At 44.3% G+C, this 17,757-nt stretch overlaps 1 protein-coding gene and 1 long non-coding RNA gene across 3 annotated transcripts in view; one reads left to right on the forward strand and one right to left on the reverse strand.

Annotated features, from left to right (window-relative positions):
• Positions 1–17,757, reverse strand: part of TBXAS1 (thromboxane A synthase 1) — a 134,749-nt gene that overhangs the window by 61,590 nt on the left and 55,402 nt on the right. The window contains exon 4 of the mRNA XM_017673205.3: positions 10,501–10,597. Within this exon, the coding sequence (XP_017528694.1) occupies positions 10,501–10,597 (97 nt within the window). The remainder of the gene's footprint in view (positions 1–10,500; positions 10,598–17,757) is intronic.
• Positions 1–17,757, forward strand: part of LOC140849840 (uncharacterized) — a 126,300-nt gene that overhangs the window by 58,498 nt on the left and 50,045 nt on the right. Inside the window, exon 1 of one of the 2 annotated variants that reach the window (XR_012132081.1) lies at positions 15,388–16,889. The exons of the other annotated variant lie outside the window; for it this stretch is intronic. This is a non-coding gene — a long non-coding RNA (uncharacterized lncRNA). Of the gene's footprint in view, positions 1–15,387; positions 16,890–17,757 lie in introns of those variants that run through there. 2 annotated transcript variants of the gene reach the window in all.

Consider the following 17,757-nt stretch of genomic DNA (forward strand, 5'->3'; position numbering starts at 1 on the left):
GGGAAGCAACAGGCAGAGGGTTAGGACATAAGGGAGTCCACACTGCCTCCATGGCATTACTGGTCCGTGATAGACCCGCTCCTTAAAGTCCACCAATAGCCAGCAAATGTGGAGATTTCTCTTGCAAGCATGCAGAAGAAGAATATAAAGGCTCATGGATAATGATCTACAGATTCATGGCCACGGGGTTGGGGTGGGTACACGTCGGGGGTGCAGACGGGTAAGCTCTGCTGGCCCAGTTCTCGCCATTAGAGTGTGGTTGTTCCTGTAGAAATAGCTTCTGGGTGTCCCACAGCCCCCTGCTGAGGGAGGGTTCCCCAGGGACCCAACAGCAGGCTTCTTGGCGAGGTGCTGTGCTTTCCTGGGACTGAGTTTCATATCTGAACTTTGTGCCAAGGGGTTTTGTGTAGCTGGATTGAGTAGGTTGGGCTGGGAGCTGACAGACTCATGTCTGGGTCCTTAGTGTGTTGAGGTGGGGAGTGGGAGGAAATGGAGGTATGTGGGGAGAGGGGAAGGGGAAAGGAGAGTCCTTCAGAAGCATGGCCGACAGAGGGGCTTCTAAGAGAACTTCTGTCACTACACTTCTGTGGCCTTCCATTCATTCTTCTCTACTCAGCAACATTTGTTGAAGATCTGACACACGCAAGGAGTTGGCTATTCAGTGTTGGATAAAGGAGGTGTTGCCCTGGCCCTCATGGAGTTGATAACCTGGTGGGGAGGCAGACAATAGACTCCTAAACTAACAAATAGACATCATTACAACTCATGGGAAAGTGAGCGTTATGAACAGTGTTCTGACCACCAGGAAGGCTTCCCAGAGGAGGAGATCTTCAAGCTGAGTGTAGAAGCACGCAAAAGAGGAGGCCTCCTCACCACTTCTTCCCAGGCCATCCTGTTCCTTTCTAAAACCAGCCATTCCTACCAAGTGGTCACAGCTGAGGCCCCCCAGCTAGTCAGGGCACCCCTGGCCCTGGGACTGCAGGATGTGGGGAGGTGGGGGATTAGAGAACAAAGCATTCTTCAGAATCATTTTGATGTTTCTTTTCACTATTTTAATTATATTTGAAACATGTAGCTAGCCGTCATAATTCAAAGCCTTGTAAAAACTCTTGTTTAGAGGAAAATTGTAATTTTCTGATAAAATATGAACACTCAAAATAAGCTATAAAACATAACTGCAAAGTATCTAGGGGGGGATTTAATTATATATTAGAACCAAGATGCTGAGATAGTTTTCTGCAGAAGAATATCTCTATATTTAGAATGAAATGTTTTAGGAGAGCCATGGTCACTATACAGACTTGTGGTTTTATGGAATTTTTGGAACATAACCCGTTTGCTTAGGTCCCAGAGTCAAAGGAGGAAATTGTACGTTATGTGTATTTATATACTGGCAAATACCCAGTCCTGTGCCATGCTGCATGTAATAAAGCATTTCATTCCAAGGAAAGCTGGGGGGCGGTTTTATGGGGTTCTGATGAATAAACAGAATAAGTTAGAGATAAGAGGGAAGGTTGACTGGATTTGTAGCTTTTCTTCAATAGAAGGATCGGGCTCATTACACTTTTTATCCAGCCCTCTGTGCAGTGTCAGCACTGCCCACGAATACCTCCCTCATCAGCCTGCTATGAGAGCTCTCCCGGGGCCTACAACTCCCCTTAGAATTCCCTGTTTCTTGATGGAAAATCTCAGGGGCATTGGTTGGAGTAATGTTTTCATTTCTAGATCTGATGCTGTAAGAGGCAGAGCAGCAAAGTGGGCACTTCTGAAGAGCCGTCGGCTGCTGAAGGGACAGTCTGATGGATTCTGGAATGTGTAGCTGGAAAGAGAAGACGTGGGAGATCAGACAGTGGTGCTTAGCATGTACTAAAAAAATATTTATTGAATGTGTGGAAGAGGAAATGTAGGTTGTTTTTATGACCTTGCAGGGTAGAATTTTTTTCAATGGTGGAAGCTGTGGGGAAAGTTCCAGCCAATCTAAAGGAGACCTTCCCAGTAGTGAAGAGTCAGAATTGCTCAAAGGAAAAATCACCTGCTTTGAGTGATAAACCCCCATCTCTGGAAACTATCCCATTTCTTGGAAATTCTGCACAGGAGGCTAGAGTGCCCTGGAGGGCTTGGTACATATGACCTTTAGGAACTCTCCCAACCCTGAGACTTCATCTCCAGAAAACCACTCCAGGTATTTGTTATTAATTTGTCCATATATATATATATAAAACTTGTGGCAAGATTCACATGGTGTAAAGTTTACCATCATAACCATGTAAGTGTGCAGTCTGGTGGTGGTAAGTATGTTCACATTGCTGTGCGACCATCACCAGTGTCCATGTGCGGAAACCTTTTCTTCTGGCAAAACAGACTGTGCCCATTCAACACTGACTTCCCGCGCCCCTCCCCCAGCCCTCTGCACAGTAATTGATTAGACTTGCTGAGTGATGCCTTGGCCGGTATACAGTGGGCTGGCCCACAAAGGAAGGAGGGACTGGCCTGGGAAATCTGAAGGGGGAGGCCCGTGCGTGATGGGGCAGGAAGGGAGGCCCAGGGGAACAGGGCTTTCTGCACTCGTGCCGGCCTCCCCCTGCACCCTGAGTCTCCAGGGAGGCAGCTCCGACCTGTGGCCAGCTTCTGGACTGCAGGCCGTAACCAGTCATGCAACAGTGTAGAGGACAGCAACCAGCATTTAAAGAAAGGATGGAAAGAGACACAAGGCATAGACCAGAGTAGAAAAGACAGAGGAGCATTTCATAAAGTAAGGATGAGTATTTTGTGGTGAAACTTTTGTTCTAGATACGTGTGTGTCTGAGAGTGTGTGTGTATTCTGTATCAGGATGTGGGATATTTCTTACTGTAGGCCACAGGCAGAAAGTCTGAGCCAACTTGTTCTAACTCAAACCCCAAAACTGGGATTCATCCCTTCCCTCAGCTGAAGTCCTGTGCATCACAGTGTCATCAAGCCCTGGACGTTTATAAGGCATCTACCATGTGCCAGGCACTGTGCTGGCACTGAAACTGTCAACACCAAGAATGGAGCCCTGCCCTCAAGGAGTCACAGCTGACTTGGAGGGTGGGAATGGGGTGGTTTGCAACCAACATTTGACAATCTTACTGCAAGCAAAATGCTTTTGACATCATTTCATTCATTTGGGGGTGTTCTCCAGTAATTAGGAAACACTTCCTGAGGAGCAGTGATGGCACAGTAGTGGCCTCATGGCTCCCCTGCTGTTTTCCTTGGACAGTTGAATGTGCATGTCTTTTCAATTAAGATCTCTTAAAATAGAGTCTCACTTCTTATTACACTAGCTAAGCATAAACCTTAAACTTTGCAGAATCACAAAATCCTGAGGAACCAGTTATTAAAACCAACACCTTGGCCTTCTGTGCTCACATGTGGAGAGCAACCATTTATTGCATGTTTACCTTGGGCCAAGCCCATAACGCATAATGGCTTGGTGCAACTCTTCCGAGAGTGCTGCAGAATTCATGCAACACATTCTTGCTAGAACCGAGGACGCACGGTACTGTGAAAAATGCATAAGAGGCATAATAGAATATGAAGCTGTAGCCAAGAAAAGTTTTCTTGTGTCCTGGAACATGCAAGAACATCGACTCAAAATCTGTGATGCCCTGGCAGGGAGTCAGCAATTCTCAAAGAGCCACATGGAGCTGCAGATAACAGGTAAACAGAAAGAGGTGCTTTTAAAGACTCCAAGAAGCACTGTTATATATATTGGTGGTCGTGATGCAAACGTTGCCAACTTGTTTGGTGTTAAGCAGTCAAGCAGGCTGCAAAAATGTTAGCATCAGAAAGTGTGCCATGATCACAAAAAAGGCCAGGGCCACTATTACAAGCTTTCCAATTCTCACACAACCTTGCACAGGTGAGGATGCTCCGTGGCACCACCTGTCTGTCTCCTCACCTGGGTATAGGAAGCATCTTGCTCTGCCCCTTATAATATAATCAACAAAAGCTCTAAATTCTGTCACTTGGAAAAACCCATGTTCTATACCTGTGAATGCATGCTGTTTTCACTGTGACTGTTGCTATCTGGCTGTACAGATATTTCAGCCACATTGGGCTTAGAGTTGGATGCTTTGAAGTAGTAAAAATGTTCTGTCCTCACCGGGCAATTTTCATCCATCCACTCTTTGCCAGTAGAAAATGGTCAGAAAGACCACATGGTCTTCCCTCTCTTTGCTTTAGACTGAGCCGCCCAAGAGCATGGCCTCTGAGGAAGGGCGCTGGCTCTGGGTCACGACGCGGCTAAACCTGGTCGGGCCCCCGTCTGCCAGCTCGCCATAAGCCGGTGGAAAGGGGGCCTCTTCTAATTTGGACAAAGGCATGATGTGGTTGAGGCAGTGATAGAGTCTGGGCATTTTGTCCCCCAAGGAAGAGGAAACCGCAGGCTGGAACTGCACCTCCACTAGCCCCATGCCCAACAGTGTGGGCCCTTCCAGACTGGGGAGGGGGTTGGGGGCTTGTTGAACCTGCTTTTCTGAGCAAAATCTTCAACAGCTGTCTTCAGAGTTTCTTGCCTGAGCACTGTTAAGGAGGGGCACAGGGGTACCTCCACTCATGGCTGGTAGAAGAAATTCTCCTGATGGGCCCTAAAAGGGACTCTTGCAGGGGAAGCTCAGAATGGCTCTCCAGGATGCTGGTGGGCCTCCATGGCTTGCCTGTTGGCACTGACTCCACCTGAACTGGTTACCAAACAGACGCGGTGATTACTTAGTCTAACATTCAGTTCACACAAGAGGAAGCTGAAGCTCAGAGGAGTTAAAGGACTGGCTCAGGTCACACCACTAATGAGAGGTAACAAATCTGGAATCTGATTTCTTTATGTTTAAGTCACATGCTTTCACCATACTGCTAGGCTATGGCTTAGAAGAAGGGGAAAATGGAAAGGAAAAGAACATTATAGAGAGGACACTGGGGCAGAGAAGAACAAAGGTCAGGACTGGGTCTTGAGTTCCGCAGAACGTTCAGGAATACAACCAGTGGGAGACCAGAAATGCTTCTCTGGCTTATTTACTGCTCTCTTCCCCAGATTCTAGCTATTTATCTCCTGGCTTATATACTTAGTTCTACTGCCACCACAAAAGTTAGGGAAAGGAAGCATAAATATAAGAACAAGATTTTACTGACATCTTCTTTAAAAATATAAAGATGGCTCCCTGCTGAACCAAAGGTCTAGTGAGACACAAAAATATGAAATCATTTTCAACAAGATTTTGAAGTTTGAGAAAGTTCTGCAAGGCATTGGCAGAAGAACATCCAAGCTTTCGGATCAATACCACTTGGAGCCTGCCTACCTTCCTCAGGCTTCTCGGGGCACGCAGTGCCTTAAAGATGTTGAATTCACACTTACCTACCACGCTGAAAAGGTGCTGCAAGGTGTGTTTCACAGATCAAATGCAAGTCCCCGGGTCTGGCTTTTTCAGGACCTGCCACTGAAAGGGGAGGCCTGCAGGGAGACATCCCAGCGTGGCTGTCGCACGGGACTTCCTGTGGGCAGCTCATCCCAGCATGAAAAGCTTTCAGTTCAGGCCAGAGGGTTTCCTGCGCACAGCCCAGTGTTGCACGTTAAACAAAGAGAGCTGCCTCAGAATCGACGGGGTCAAGAGCATGAGGTTGCACGCCTCTGTTTCTGGTTCTCTGCCGTCTCGTTGGGGCTTAAGAACTTCTGCCTCACTCAGGGCTGTGGACCTATTGTGTGAGTTGACCCTCCTCAAGCTAAAAATAGCAGTCAAGGTTTGACTGAGCTGACCAGAGTTTCCCTAAGTCCTGCACAAAAACCATTCTCACAGCATAAATCTTACTGCTCACATTTGAAAACCTGAATGTTTCAAATTCCTCAGTGTTTTGTTCAAGGGAAAGGGAATCAGACACTCTAGAAGAGTAAGTTTTCAAAAGCTGTTGGTAGAGAGGTACCAGCGGCAGTGTAGGGGGCAGTTCCCTGGCAAACCTGCCGAGGACCCTCTCCCCTTGGTGGGTGTCGGCAGGCAGGTCCGGGCCCAGCGCCCTGGCCTGATCCACCTGCGGCTCTGGGCGGGGTTTTCTTGCCGGTGGGTCCTGCTCTTCTCTGGAATAGAGTCTGCTGCTGGTGCACAGCGTGATGAGGGTTCTGCTGCCTAGATTTTCCCGGAACTTCAGTAATCTTTGCCAGGCTGGACCTGAGCTGGAGAGGAGACCCCTGCGTTGCCATGGGAACCTGAGGGCTGGAGCCCACCGCCCCCCGGCCCCACACACATAGCTACCCCTCCTCCTTCCCCTACCCCCAACACAGGCACAGAACCTGGGAGCTGGACCCGTTCTCCAGGCTGTCGTTTCACACCAGAACGCAGAGCTCCAGCAGCAGGGTCAGTAACTGAACACGGCCTCTCCACGGCCCCGCCATCAGACCAGCCTAACGTGGGCCACAGGCCACCCTGCTGCTGTCATCCTCCCCGTGGTTCCTCTAACTGCGGGCCTTGCTGGGAGACTGGGAATAAGAAGTGTGTTGGGCAGGACCATTTCTGCGGAGGCCTGTGGACCCACGTCCAGATACTAAGAAAATTACTGCCATCCTGGTTTCACTGATAGCAAAGAGGAGGCAGATAAAAATAACCCTGTCTGGGAGGTGCTGAGACAGCTGAAGTTCTATAAATGCTAAGAAGGGTGATGTGGGTTTAACAGTAAACTGTGGTTGCGCCACCAGGAAGGAGCCTCAGGAAGTGCAGAGGTGCGTGATAGAGGCCTGGGGAGTCCACTCAGAAAATGGGCCAGACGGGGTGGAGACACCATGCAGAACCGAGTGCCTCAAAGTGTGTGAACACAACTACCACCCTGGGCCTGGCTCAGCCTCTTCAGCCCCATGTTCTGGGGGCTGAAAAAAATATTTAATTCAACAACTTTTGAAGTCAAATATTTGCTCAGAACTGATGTACATTGGGGAGGTCCCTGTGGAGTCACCCCACCGCCAGCCAGGATGCTTCGTCAGTCCCTCATGGGGTGCTTACAGCTCACAGCCAATTTCAGAGCTAAACCCAGCTTCCCACGTCGCGGCCATTCTCTACCTGGCCTTCCGGGGCACGCGTAAATCAAGCCCGGATTTGTGAGCAGAGATGGGCTCTCAGAATCGGAAAGTGAAACCATGCGTTATTTAAGTTCCTCCTCACTTAATGTATCAAACTAATATGCTGAGGTATTTTCTGTATCGCAAGGGACCGTTTGGCAGGCGCTTGCATGGAGTAAGCGTTTAATGTTTACTGAATGAATGTATAATAAAGCTGAATCGCTGAACACTTAAGTAAACATGGCTTATGAGAGGGAAGGCAGCATGGTGTCGGTAAGGAGAAATCACGCCTCACTAATCTCCTTGAGCAGATAAATAAGCATATGGATAAGAGGGAACCACAGAACCCAGTTTAATTTGACTTTCAAAAACCTGTGAGAAAATCCCACTCTAAAGATGGGTTGTTAAAAAGATTGAGTCACTAAGGGTTGTTTTATTCTGGATATTGGCTTAAAGACCATAAACAAAGCTAAAGATAAGTGGATACTTCCCAGATGGAAAATTATAACTTTGGGGTTTCCTAAGGCTCTAATCTTTGATTGCTCCTTTTGCATGCTTATGAATGACCTTGAAGAGGAGGTGCATGAGGAATTTCCAGATTCAGCCACACCTAGTTCTTCAGGGGAGAATGACACGTTGATGGAGGTTCAATTCAGTTTGAAGAAGAACATTTTGGATACTGAATAGTCGTCATGTGTTTGGGTCATGGGGTATGAAGACGAAATACAGCCTCAAAGAGCTAATCATCAAGTTAGGATGAAAGCTATGCCTTTGTTTAACTGTAAATACAGAAGGCGCAGTGGGATCAGCTGTGAAGAGGAGTGAGGTAAATGATAATGCAGTAAGAATTCAGGGAAGGAGGAAAGTAAATGGGAATTGAAGCAGGGAAGGCTTCACAGGGGAGGCAGAATTTGAGGAGAACACTCAACAACAGCTAGGGTCTGGGTGGGTGTAGAAGGGGTAGAGGATCTTCTTGTTCACAGTGCCGATGCACGCTAAGTGCCTGCAGGGCTTAGACGTGATAATGAATGAGATCTGAAACTGAGCCTTGTAACAGCCCAGTAAGGTAGATCATGTCCTCGTTTTCCAAAGGAGGAATGAGCTGCTTACAGAAGTTAAATGATTCGCTCAAGCTCACGTTGCTAGCTAAGTCAGTACCCGCTGGTACACTGCCTCCAGTGCCAGTCGGAGTGTCAGCATTAGCAAAGGCACAGGGGCAGGCTTTCCAGAGCAGGTTACACAGAACAGAGAGGCCGCTCCAGCTGCAGGGACAGCTGTACAGGGGAGCAGCGTGAGGTGCGGCTGCAGCGTATATAAGGATCCAAACCACAGAGGCCTTAAGTCTGGGGAACTTGAACTTAACCCTGAGGACACTGTGTTGAATGGGCAAAGGAAATTGAAACCAAACTGTATTCTGAAGTTTGGGGCCTAGAGACCTTAGTCTGGGAACTGGAAAATGTTAGGAAGGACAGACAAATGGTTTAGAGGAGAAACCTCCAAACTGAAGGTTTGACTAAAGTAGGGGCAACTTTATTTTGTCCCTTCTGCTCCTGAATGTGTATCCTCAGTATACGTCAGCCCAGCACACCAACTGGAGTGCAGCCCTCTTCCAGGCCAGCTCTTGGGGCCTCATGCCCTGGTGACATCCTGGGTGCCGCAGGAAGCAGCATGGAGCTGCCATATCCCACCTCGCTGCCCAGGGGCCCAGGCGTGCTCACGAGCTGTGGCAGGCTCTCAGGGCGCCTTCGCTGCCTGTTTGGGTGCAGCCCGGTGGTCCGGGCCCTTAGACTCACTGGCTTCCACCACGTCCTCAATCCACACCTCTTGCTGAGTCCAGTGGAGCAACTGCCTACAACTGCATTTACCTGTCAGTCTCAGTCTCTAAAACCCTGACACCACAGAGTCCTTCAGGGGACTATGAACAGGGGACAGCACTGTAAGGCCCAGGCAGGAGAATCTGGAGGCAGCGTGGTTCTATGTTTGCGGTTCCTTCAGCCATTCTGAGGCGATGGAGTGAGCAGGCCAGGCAGTCACCTCCCTCCAGGTCACCTCCTTCTAGTGGCCAGGTAGTGTCTGGGTTTGGGTGTGATGCTCTGAGGCTGGAAGATGAGCAACTCAGTGAAAGCCTTAGCAATCTAGAAGTGTCACTTGAGCAGCTGTTAAAGCAGTGGCGGAAATGGGCCTGAGCTGGGAGATGGCATGTGAATCCCCACTCTTCCTCCTGTTAGTCATGTGACCAGGTTGTCACTTAACCTCTCTGTCTTCGTTTCCTTGTCTGTAAAATAGAGATGATAACTGTACCGATCTCCTAACCCTCATGAAATTTAATGAGAAAAAAACCGCTCTGGGTGGCTCGATCAGCACAAAACACAGGGGGCTATGCCAATTTCTTTAAGACTCAGCCCCAAATCTCCCATCTGGTACACCTTCCCCTGTCCTCATCCTGGACAGGGCAGTGTTTTCCCCTGCAGCACACCTCGCTGTGCCATATTGTACTGGTCTCTTTGCCAGCTGCCTCTGTCTCTAGACTGTGAGCAACTTCAGGGCAAGACTGAGTCTCTTACCTCTTCATGATCAACTCCTCGGCAGTGCCTGGCATATAGCACGTGTGCAGAAGTTAGCAAATAACCAAGAAAATAGTGAATAGATTACCTACTATTCCTATAAGAATGAAACATGAGTTTAACGACACACACAAAAAAGGTTGGCACATGTGAGTCTCTGAATTCTCACAAGCCAAGTGTCTGTTCAGTTTAGACTCCTTCCAAGAATTAACATAGACATCATTGGCCTTCTCTGCTAGAATCCCTATCTCCCCTTTTTTTTGGGAAATATGGATACATTCTTTGGGGTTTCTCATCAAAGATAAGAAGTAGGATATGCACTTTCTAAAAAAAGAATGGAATATGTGCATCCTTTAGTGGGCTGGAGGCTTGAACTGACATATAAAGGGGCTTTTTACAGGCAACTCTTGTGAGTTGGGGACAGATTTCCTTTGTAATGTTGCTTGTCTTCCCTTTCTGGCCTTAAGACTTTTATATTCTCTGGGAAAGACATGAGCACGTGAGGCTTGAAATGGCGCTTTTCCTCTGATAGGCATTAGCCCTGCCTCGTCTCCCTCAGTCAGTTGACCTGTGCCCTCTGGATTCCTCTAACTTTGAACACAAGCTTTAAAAAACCCTCCTGGTTTTAGCGTTTTTATTAGGCAGAACTTCTCTTGAGCTTTAGCTTTCTTGAAGTGTTTCTTAAATGTAAATGCTGTTCTTTTGTTCTAGTCCTATACATCTCTTGAAAATGTGAATTCACTGGGGAGCTCAGATTTCAGTTGAAAACTGATCTAAACCCGGTAAGAGGCCCACATCACCTCCCTATTAGACATGATGTGCAGTTGTTGCATCTTAGAATGAGTCCCCATCTACCCATATGCAGAAAGAAAACTACATACCATTCTGTTGGTAAAGTTACTGAAGTTCTCCACCAGCACCTGCTTGATCATGTCTGGCTCAGAAATAACGATAAACATCCGGCGACCAAGATAGTACCTGGGAGAAATAAAAATACTACCTTAAATGTGTTGTATTTTTCCATTTGTCCTTTCCAGAAGGAATTCACAGTGGCTTAGAATGAAGGATAAGAGATAAATAGGAAGTAAAGATGTGGAGAAGATGAGGAAATGCATGTGCTAATCATGAGGAACAGTGTAGCTGTGATGATCTAACATCCGTCATTCCACAGACACAGATGGATCCCACCTTGTACCAGTCCCTGGAGACTCTGGGATGAGTAAGACAGGGTCCCTAACCCCTGAAGGAGCTCGGAGCCTGATAGGAAAGATAGATCTGTAAATGTAAACCCCATATAAAGGAATTCACAGAATCCAGTAATAAGTAAAACTGGCAGAGGTCAGTGTTGTCCATATTGCACAAAAATAGGAAGATAGGCATTCTAGCAAAAGAAAACCAATAACTTTTACATATTGATTCTTGGAAAAAAGTCTAAAGTAAATTAGTCAATGCTTATGAGAATTCAGGAAAGATTAATACTACTGGTGAAGGGCTGAACATCTGGCCACCACACCACATACGAAGGAGCTCGACAGATACTTAGGGCAGTGCAGAAACGGAGGAAAGGATCAGCAAGGCGGCTGGTGGTAGTGAACTCCACGTGGAGGCAGTACTTATGCACATGTCTTATTATATTTATGAAAGCAGTGGGGACACAAAAGTGACCAAGATCCAGTTACATCTTCCAGGGTCGCCCAGTCTGGTAGGAGTGACAGGCAGCCAGCACAGAATGACATCTGGCAAGCCTGGGTGACGCTGGAGGCTCATCCAGCTGGGTGCTTGGAGAAGAGAGAAGAAGGGCTTCCCAGAGGTGCTGCTTCTCAAACTGAGTTCTGAAAGAGGAGCAGAAGGTGGTCCAGAGAGGCGGGTGGCAAAGGGGGCTGAGTGGGTGGCAGGCTGAGGAATCAGCCTGTGCAGCCGCCCAGGGACAAGCCTGCTCACAGGGGGGCGGAGGGGGCCGTGAGTGCTGGCCTACCAACTGTGTGAAGCACACCGGGGTGATGACAAGTGGACCCGCTGCATAAAGAACACCCACTGTGTTTTTGGTCTATAAAATTATACTTTCGGGATGTAATTTCATCACTGGCATATCCAGCTCAGAGCTGGAAGGAATAGATTTTAAAGGGTAAAGTCGTAAGATCTGAAAGCAGCAAAATTTACTCTGAATTATTACTCAGAACTTTTCATAAACTAAAAGTGGCTTTAATTTTTTAACTCTTCCCTTTCTCACTGACGAAGGGGATAAAATTTTTTTTAAGTTCGCACATAATTAGGCACTCAGAAAATATTCACCTGAGTGATCATATTTTCCAAAATTGTTGGGGAAATCTTTGGGACACAGGAATTCAACAGATACAGTAGAAGGAAAGAAAGGATACTAACTAGTTTGTATTGGTTTTAACCAAGAAGACCAAACATGACCTAATAAAGCCATAATCTAGTCCTTTTATAAAATTTATGGGGCATGTCACGGAATCTTTTGAGAATCTAATGAAAGTTGTGGACATTTCCCTTAGAAAATGGGCATTCACAGCATCTTGTATACAATTTTGGGGTCCTTGAACCCCTGAAACCCACTCTTGAGCAAAGCTTCTCAAACACAAAATATGCTAAAAGTCATCTGGGTTTGAAGAAGTGATGGCCAAAAATGTCTCCAATTTGGCAAAAGACATAAACTTACAGATTCAGGAAGTTGAGTGCATCCCTTACAGGAGGAACCCAAAGAAATCTAGACCAGGACATATCCTCACTAAACTTCTGAAAACCAAGATGAGAAACTCTCTTGAAAGTGGCCAGAGAGAAATGATGTTTTACTGTAGGGGACACAGTTCAAAGGATGGCAGGTTTCTCGTCAGAAACCACGGAGGCCAGAAGGAAGGGGCACCTTTTTCAAATGCTGAAAGAAGAGAACTGCCAGTCACAGGTCCTCTTCTGGTGAAAAGATCCTTTAGGAAAGGAGGGGAAATAAAAACACTGTCAGATGAAGGAAAACTAAGAGAGTTTGTCACTAGCAGGCCTACCCTTAAAGAATGGCTAAGGAAAGCTCTCCACACAGGAGGGAAATGATGACAGAGGAAAGCCTGAAACTTCAGAGTGGAAAGATCATGAAATGGTAAAAAATAATAGACTGTCCTCCTCATGAGCTTCTTAAATCATACTTGCTGGTTGATTTAACACTATCTGATGTGGTGGTGTTCAAATAGTTAGAAAAAATACTTAAGAAAATTACAAAAAGTAAGGAGGGTAAAGGGACCGAAATGGATGTAGAGTTTCCCCATGTTCCTCAAAGTGGTAAAGCATCTATATCATTATATATAGTAGACTGTGATAAATTACATTTATGCAACAAATATGCAGATAAGAAAACTCTGAAGTGATATACATGAAAAAATTTTTTAATAAGTCTTATGGAATTCTAAAACATTTTCAAGTAACTCACAAGAAGTCAAGAAAAGTGAAACATAAAAGAAAAAAATCACATACATTATAATTATAACATAATTATTAGGTAACAACATATCAGAATTTGTGATTGTAACTAAAGTAGTGCTGAGAGAGAAATTTATTGCATTAAATGCTACCATAGAAAAGAGGAAAGATCTTAAATGGATACCCTCAGTTCCTACCTCAATAAACTAGAAAAAGAAGAGCAGAAAACCTAAATTAAATAAAAGGAAGGAAATAACAAAGAGCAGAAATAAATGAAATTGAAAACAGAAAAATAATAGAAGAATTAATGAAACAAATCATTGGTTCTTTGAAAAAAACAATAAAATAAACATCTAGCAAGATTGAAAAAGATGAGAGAAGATACAAATCAGCAATATCAGAAAATGAAATGGAATATCACTACAGGTCCTGCAGCCACTAAAAGGAAAAGGGTCTGCTACAAATAACTTTACACTAATGCATTTGACAACTTAGAAGAAATGGACCAATTCTTTGAGAACCACAAATTACTAAGTTTCAACCAAGATGAAATAAAACTGAATAATCCTATAACCATAAAAGAAATTGAATCCATAACTTAAAATTCACTGAGAAAAACATCTCCCAGCTCAGATGGAGAATTTTACCAAACAGTTAAGGAAGCATTAATCATTTTACACACTTTCTTAAATAAGAGGAAGTAACACTTTCCAACTCAATTTGTGAGGCCCTGATACCAAAACCAGAAAACGTACAAAAATTAAAAAGCCTATAGACCAATATTCCTCATGAACTTAGATTAAAAAAAAAATCTTCAATAAAATATCAGCGAATCAAATCCTGCAATGTATAACCAAATGATATTTATTCTTGGTATACATAACTAGTTCCATTTTTAAAAAATCAATATAATCCACCATACAAACTGCATTAAAAAATTATGCGATCATTCAGCTGATGTAGAAAAAGTATTTGACAAAATCCAGCACTTATTCATGATAAAAGTTCTCAGAATAGAAGGGAACTTCTTCAACTTTATAAGTTGAAACCTGCAAAAGCCAGCTAACATCACACTTAGTGATGAAAAACTGAATGCTTCCTCCTAAGATTGGCAACAGGCAAGGATGAGCATCTCACTACTCATTCAACATAGTACTATAACTTCTAGCAAGAGCAATGAGATGACATGATTGTCCACATAGAAAATCCTAAAGAGTAAAAATAAAAAAGTCCTGAACTAATAAGTTCAGCAAGGTTGCATGATTCAAGATTAAGGCACACAAACAAAATCAATAGCATTTCTATATAATAACAATGAATATGTGGGAACCAAAATTAATACACAGTGCATTTACAATTCAGATGAAACAAATTTAAGAAGACCTAAATAACTGGAGAGATACATAATGTTCATGGATTGGAAGATGCCACTGTTAATGAAACTGATCCATAGGTTTGATGAAATTCCTATTAAAATCACAGGAAGAATTTTTGTACATGTAGACAAACTTATTCTAAAATTTATATGGAGAGGCAAAGGACTTAGGATAACTAAATCAATTTTGAAAAAAGACAAATAAAATGGGAGGAATTGGTCTACCAGATTCCAAGACTAGTGGTCAAGACTGTGTGGTATTGGCATAGAAATAGAAACAAAGATAAATAGAACAGAGTAGAGAACTCAGAAATGGGCCCAAATAAATATCCTCAACTCATTTTTGACAAAGATACAAAAGCAATTCAATGGAAATAGGATAGCCTTTCCAATAAGTGGTGCTGGAGCAACTGGACATATGTTGGCACACCTTATACAAAATAAACTCAAAACGGATCACAGATTGAAACATAAAACAAAACTTTCAGAAAAAAATTGGAAAAATATTTTTGGAATCTAGGATAAGGCAGAGTTCTTATACTTGACACCAAAATACAATCCATAAAAGACAAAAATCAATAAGTTGGACTTCATCAGAAGAAAAAAATCTTTTAGCTCTTTGAAAGACCCTAAGATGAAAAGACAGTCTACAGGATGAAAGAAAGTATTTGCCAGCTATATATCTGACAAAGATTCTTCTAGAATGTGTGAAGAGCTCTCAAAACTCAACAGGTAAAAAACAAACAATCCAAGAAAAAAATGGGCAAAAAACTTGAACAAATATGTCCCCAAATAGGATATACAGATGTCAAATGAGCATGTGAGAAGATGTCCAACATCATTAACCATTAAGGGAATGCAAAAACCACAATGATATACCAATACACATCTATCATAATGGCTAAAAAATAATAATAATAATAATAACATCAAATGCTGATGAGCATGTGGAGAAACTGGATCATTCACACATGCTGGTATGAATGTAAAATGGTACAGCCACTTTGGAAAATAGTTTGGTAGTTTCCTATAAAATTAAACATGCACTCACCATATGACTCAACAATAGCATGCTGGGCATTTATCCCAGAGAAATGAAAACTGTCATAGCAGCTGTATCTGTAATAGACAGAAACTGAAAACCAACGGTGCTTTGTCCATACAATGGAACACTATGCAGCAATTTTAAAAACTCAAACGATTGATATGTATGATGATTTAGATAGATCTCAAGGGAATTGCTGTGAGTGAGAAAAGCCCAGCTTGAAAAGTGACATATTGTATGACTTTGTTTATACAATAGTTTTGAAATAACAAAATTATAGAGATGGAGAAGAGATTAGTAGTTGCCAGAGATTACAGATGGGGGTGGTGATGGATAGGTGTGGCTGTAAAGAGTAGCACTAAAAAGCCTGGTGGTAATGGGACAGTTCTCTATCTTGGCTGGGGTAGTGGTTACACAAACTTACACATGTGATAACATTGCATAGAGTTCTATACACGCACATACACATGTAAACCTGACAAAATCAGAATAAGCCTTGTGGATTGTACCAATGTCAGCTTCCTGGTTTTGATAATGTACTGTAGTTATGCAAGAGGGTGAAACTGGGCAAAGGATACACACATCCACTGTGTGTGTGTGTGTGTGTGTGTGTGTGTGTGTGTATTTTTTTTTTGCAACTTCCTGTGAATCTACAAATATCTCAAAAAATTCTAAGTCACCTGGAAGCCTAACAAACTATAGAGTCCCAGCTCTGCTCCTCACCCAGTCAGATATGGTAGGCCTGGCGGGGGGTAGGAGGGGCCAAGCATCTGTATTTTGATGGGCTCTTCAGTTTCTGATGCCAGAAGACTACCTCCACACTCTGAGAAGTGCTGTATGAGGGGGTGGTTTTGGGACTCAGAAAATAATGCCTGGCTCCACCCAGGCCACCCTGACCGGACTCTCTGGGGTGGGACCCCATATCTTCTCAGTTTAACAAGCTCCCCAGGGGGTCCTGATGTGATTGACAGTAACTGGGCTGGGCACCCACAAGCCCTAAATTAAAATCTCTGCTCTATAGTTAATGAAAGTTCACGTTTTTTCTCATTTCCCTAAATTCTTAGATCAAAAAGGAGAGCACTTTACATTTTGGTAATGTATTTGTATTGATTTAGTTATTACCAAAGTAATTTTACACATATCTGGATTAAAAAAAACACAAAATACTTCTACATTCAAATGGAAGTGTCCTTCCCAGTGGGCACCTTGGGAGCCTTTGTGCTTTTTTCTAGTAATATGGCTAAAGCTAAAAACAATTTTGTCACAATTCCTTTAGAATTGCTGCAGAACTGGTTTATGGACCTCGTGAGGAAACTGGCCCCATTTTACACATAAATTGTGTAATCTTGTGAAGTTATATTTACACAAACACTCATCTGTAGTTTGAGGAGCTCCTGGCAAGATCTCAAACAGAGAAACATGTAAGTGAAGCTCGTTTCTCAAGCCGTCCTCTTGGGTGTCTGGGCCAGCGCCAGGGTCTTTGCCTGGCTCTCTTAGGGAAACACCCATCTCATTCCACGGTGAGCTGTCAGTGACACCGTGCCCCTCTGCTCTTGGGGATAGACCCACCATACAGGTATGGCCAATCATAGTATCTCATCTCCTTGGCAACAGTGACTGGACCACAGGGCAGACACACGACCCATTTGGGGTCAGTGAGAGTTCTTCATTGGCGAATACATGGAGGCTGTGGGTGGGGGAGAAGCTCTGACTTTCTCCTGGAGCTGCTAAATTGGGAGTACATGAATCCAGGACTGTTGGTGACCATCTTTCTAGGACATGGTGAGAACTGTCTACAGAAGGAGCTACCAGGGACAAGCAGATGTAAGACAGAGCGTCGAGGAAGTACAAAGCCCATTCAGGGCTCTGCCTCCTGCAGCCATCCTTACATCTTCCAAGGTTTAGTGCATTGGGATTGGGGTTCCATCATTTGGAATCTACAGGGTCTAACTCATATGGTGCTCCTTTTCCTTCTCAACCTTGTGAATACTTGATACCATTCCTCTTCTCAAAATGTACATCCCCAGGAGGGTCTGATTTCAGTGTGTGCAGTGGTATGAATGTGTGCAGGTGTCTTAGCACTCTCTGAGATGGGTGGTGTACTGCAGAGCGATGTGCACTAGAGCCCAGGAGGCTGGATCTGGGATCACCCAGCGCTGAAACTCAGACAGCTCTTCTGGCAACCTCTGTAAATGCGCTGTGCTTCAGTTTCCTTGCCTCTAAAGTACAGAAGTAGAACTAGGCAATCTCTGCAGTGTGCTGTAGTTTGTAATCTTGTAATTCCTATGA

Source organism: Manis javanica, chromosome 6, assembly GCF_040802235.1.
Source record: "Manis javanica isolate MJ-LG chromosome 6, MJ_LKY, whole genome shotgun sequence".
Taxonomy (NCBI): Eukaryota; Metazoa; Chordata; class Mammalia; order Pholidota; family Manidae; genus Manis; species Manis javanica.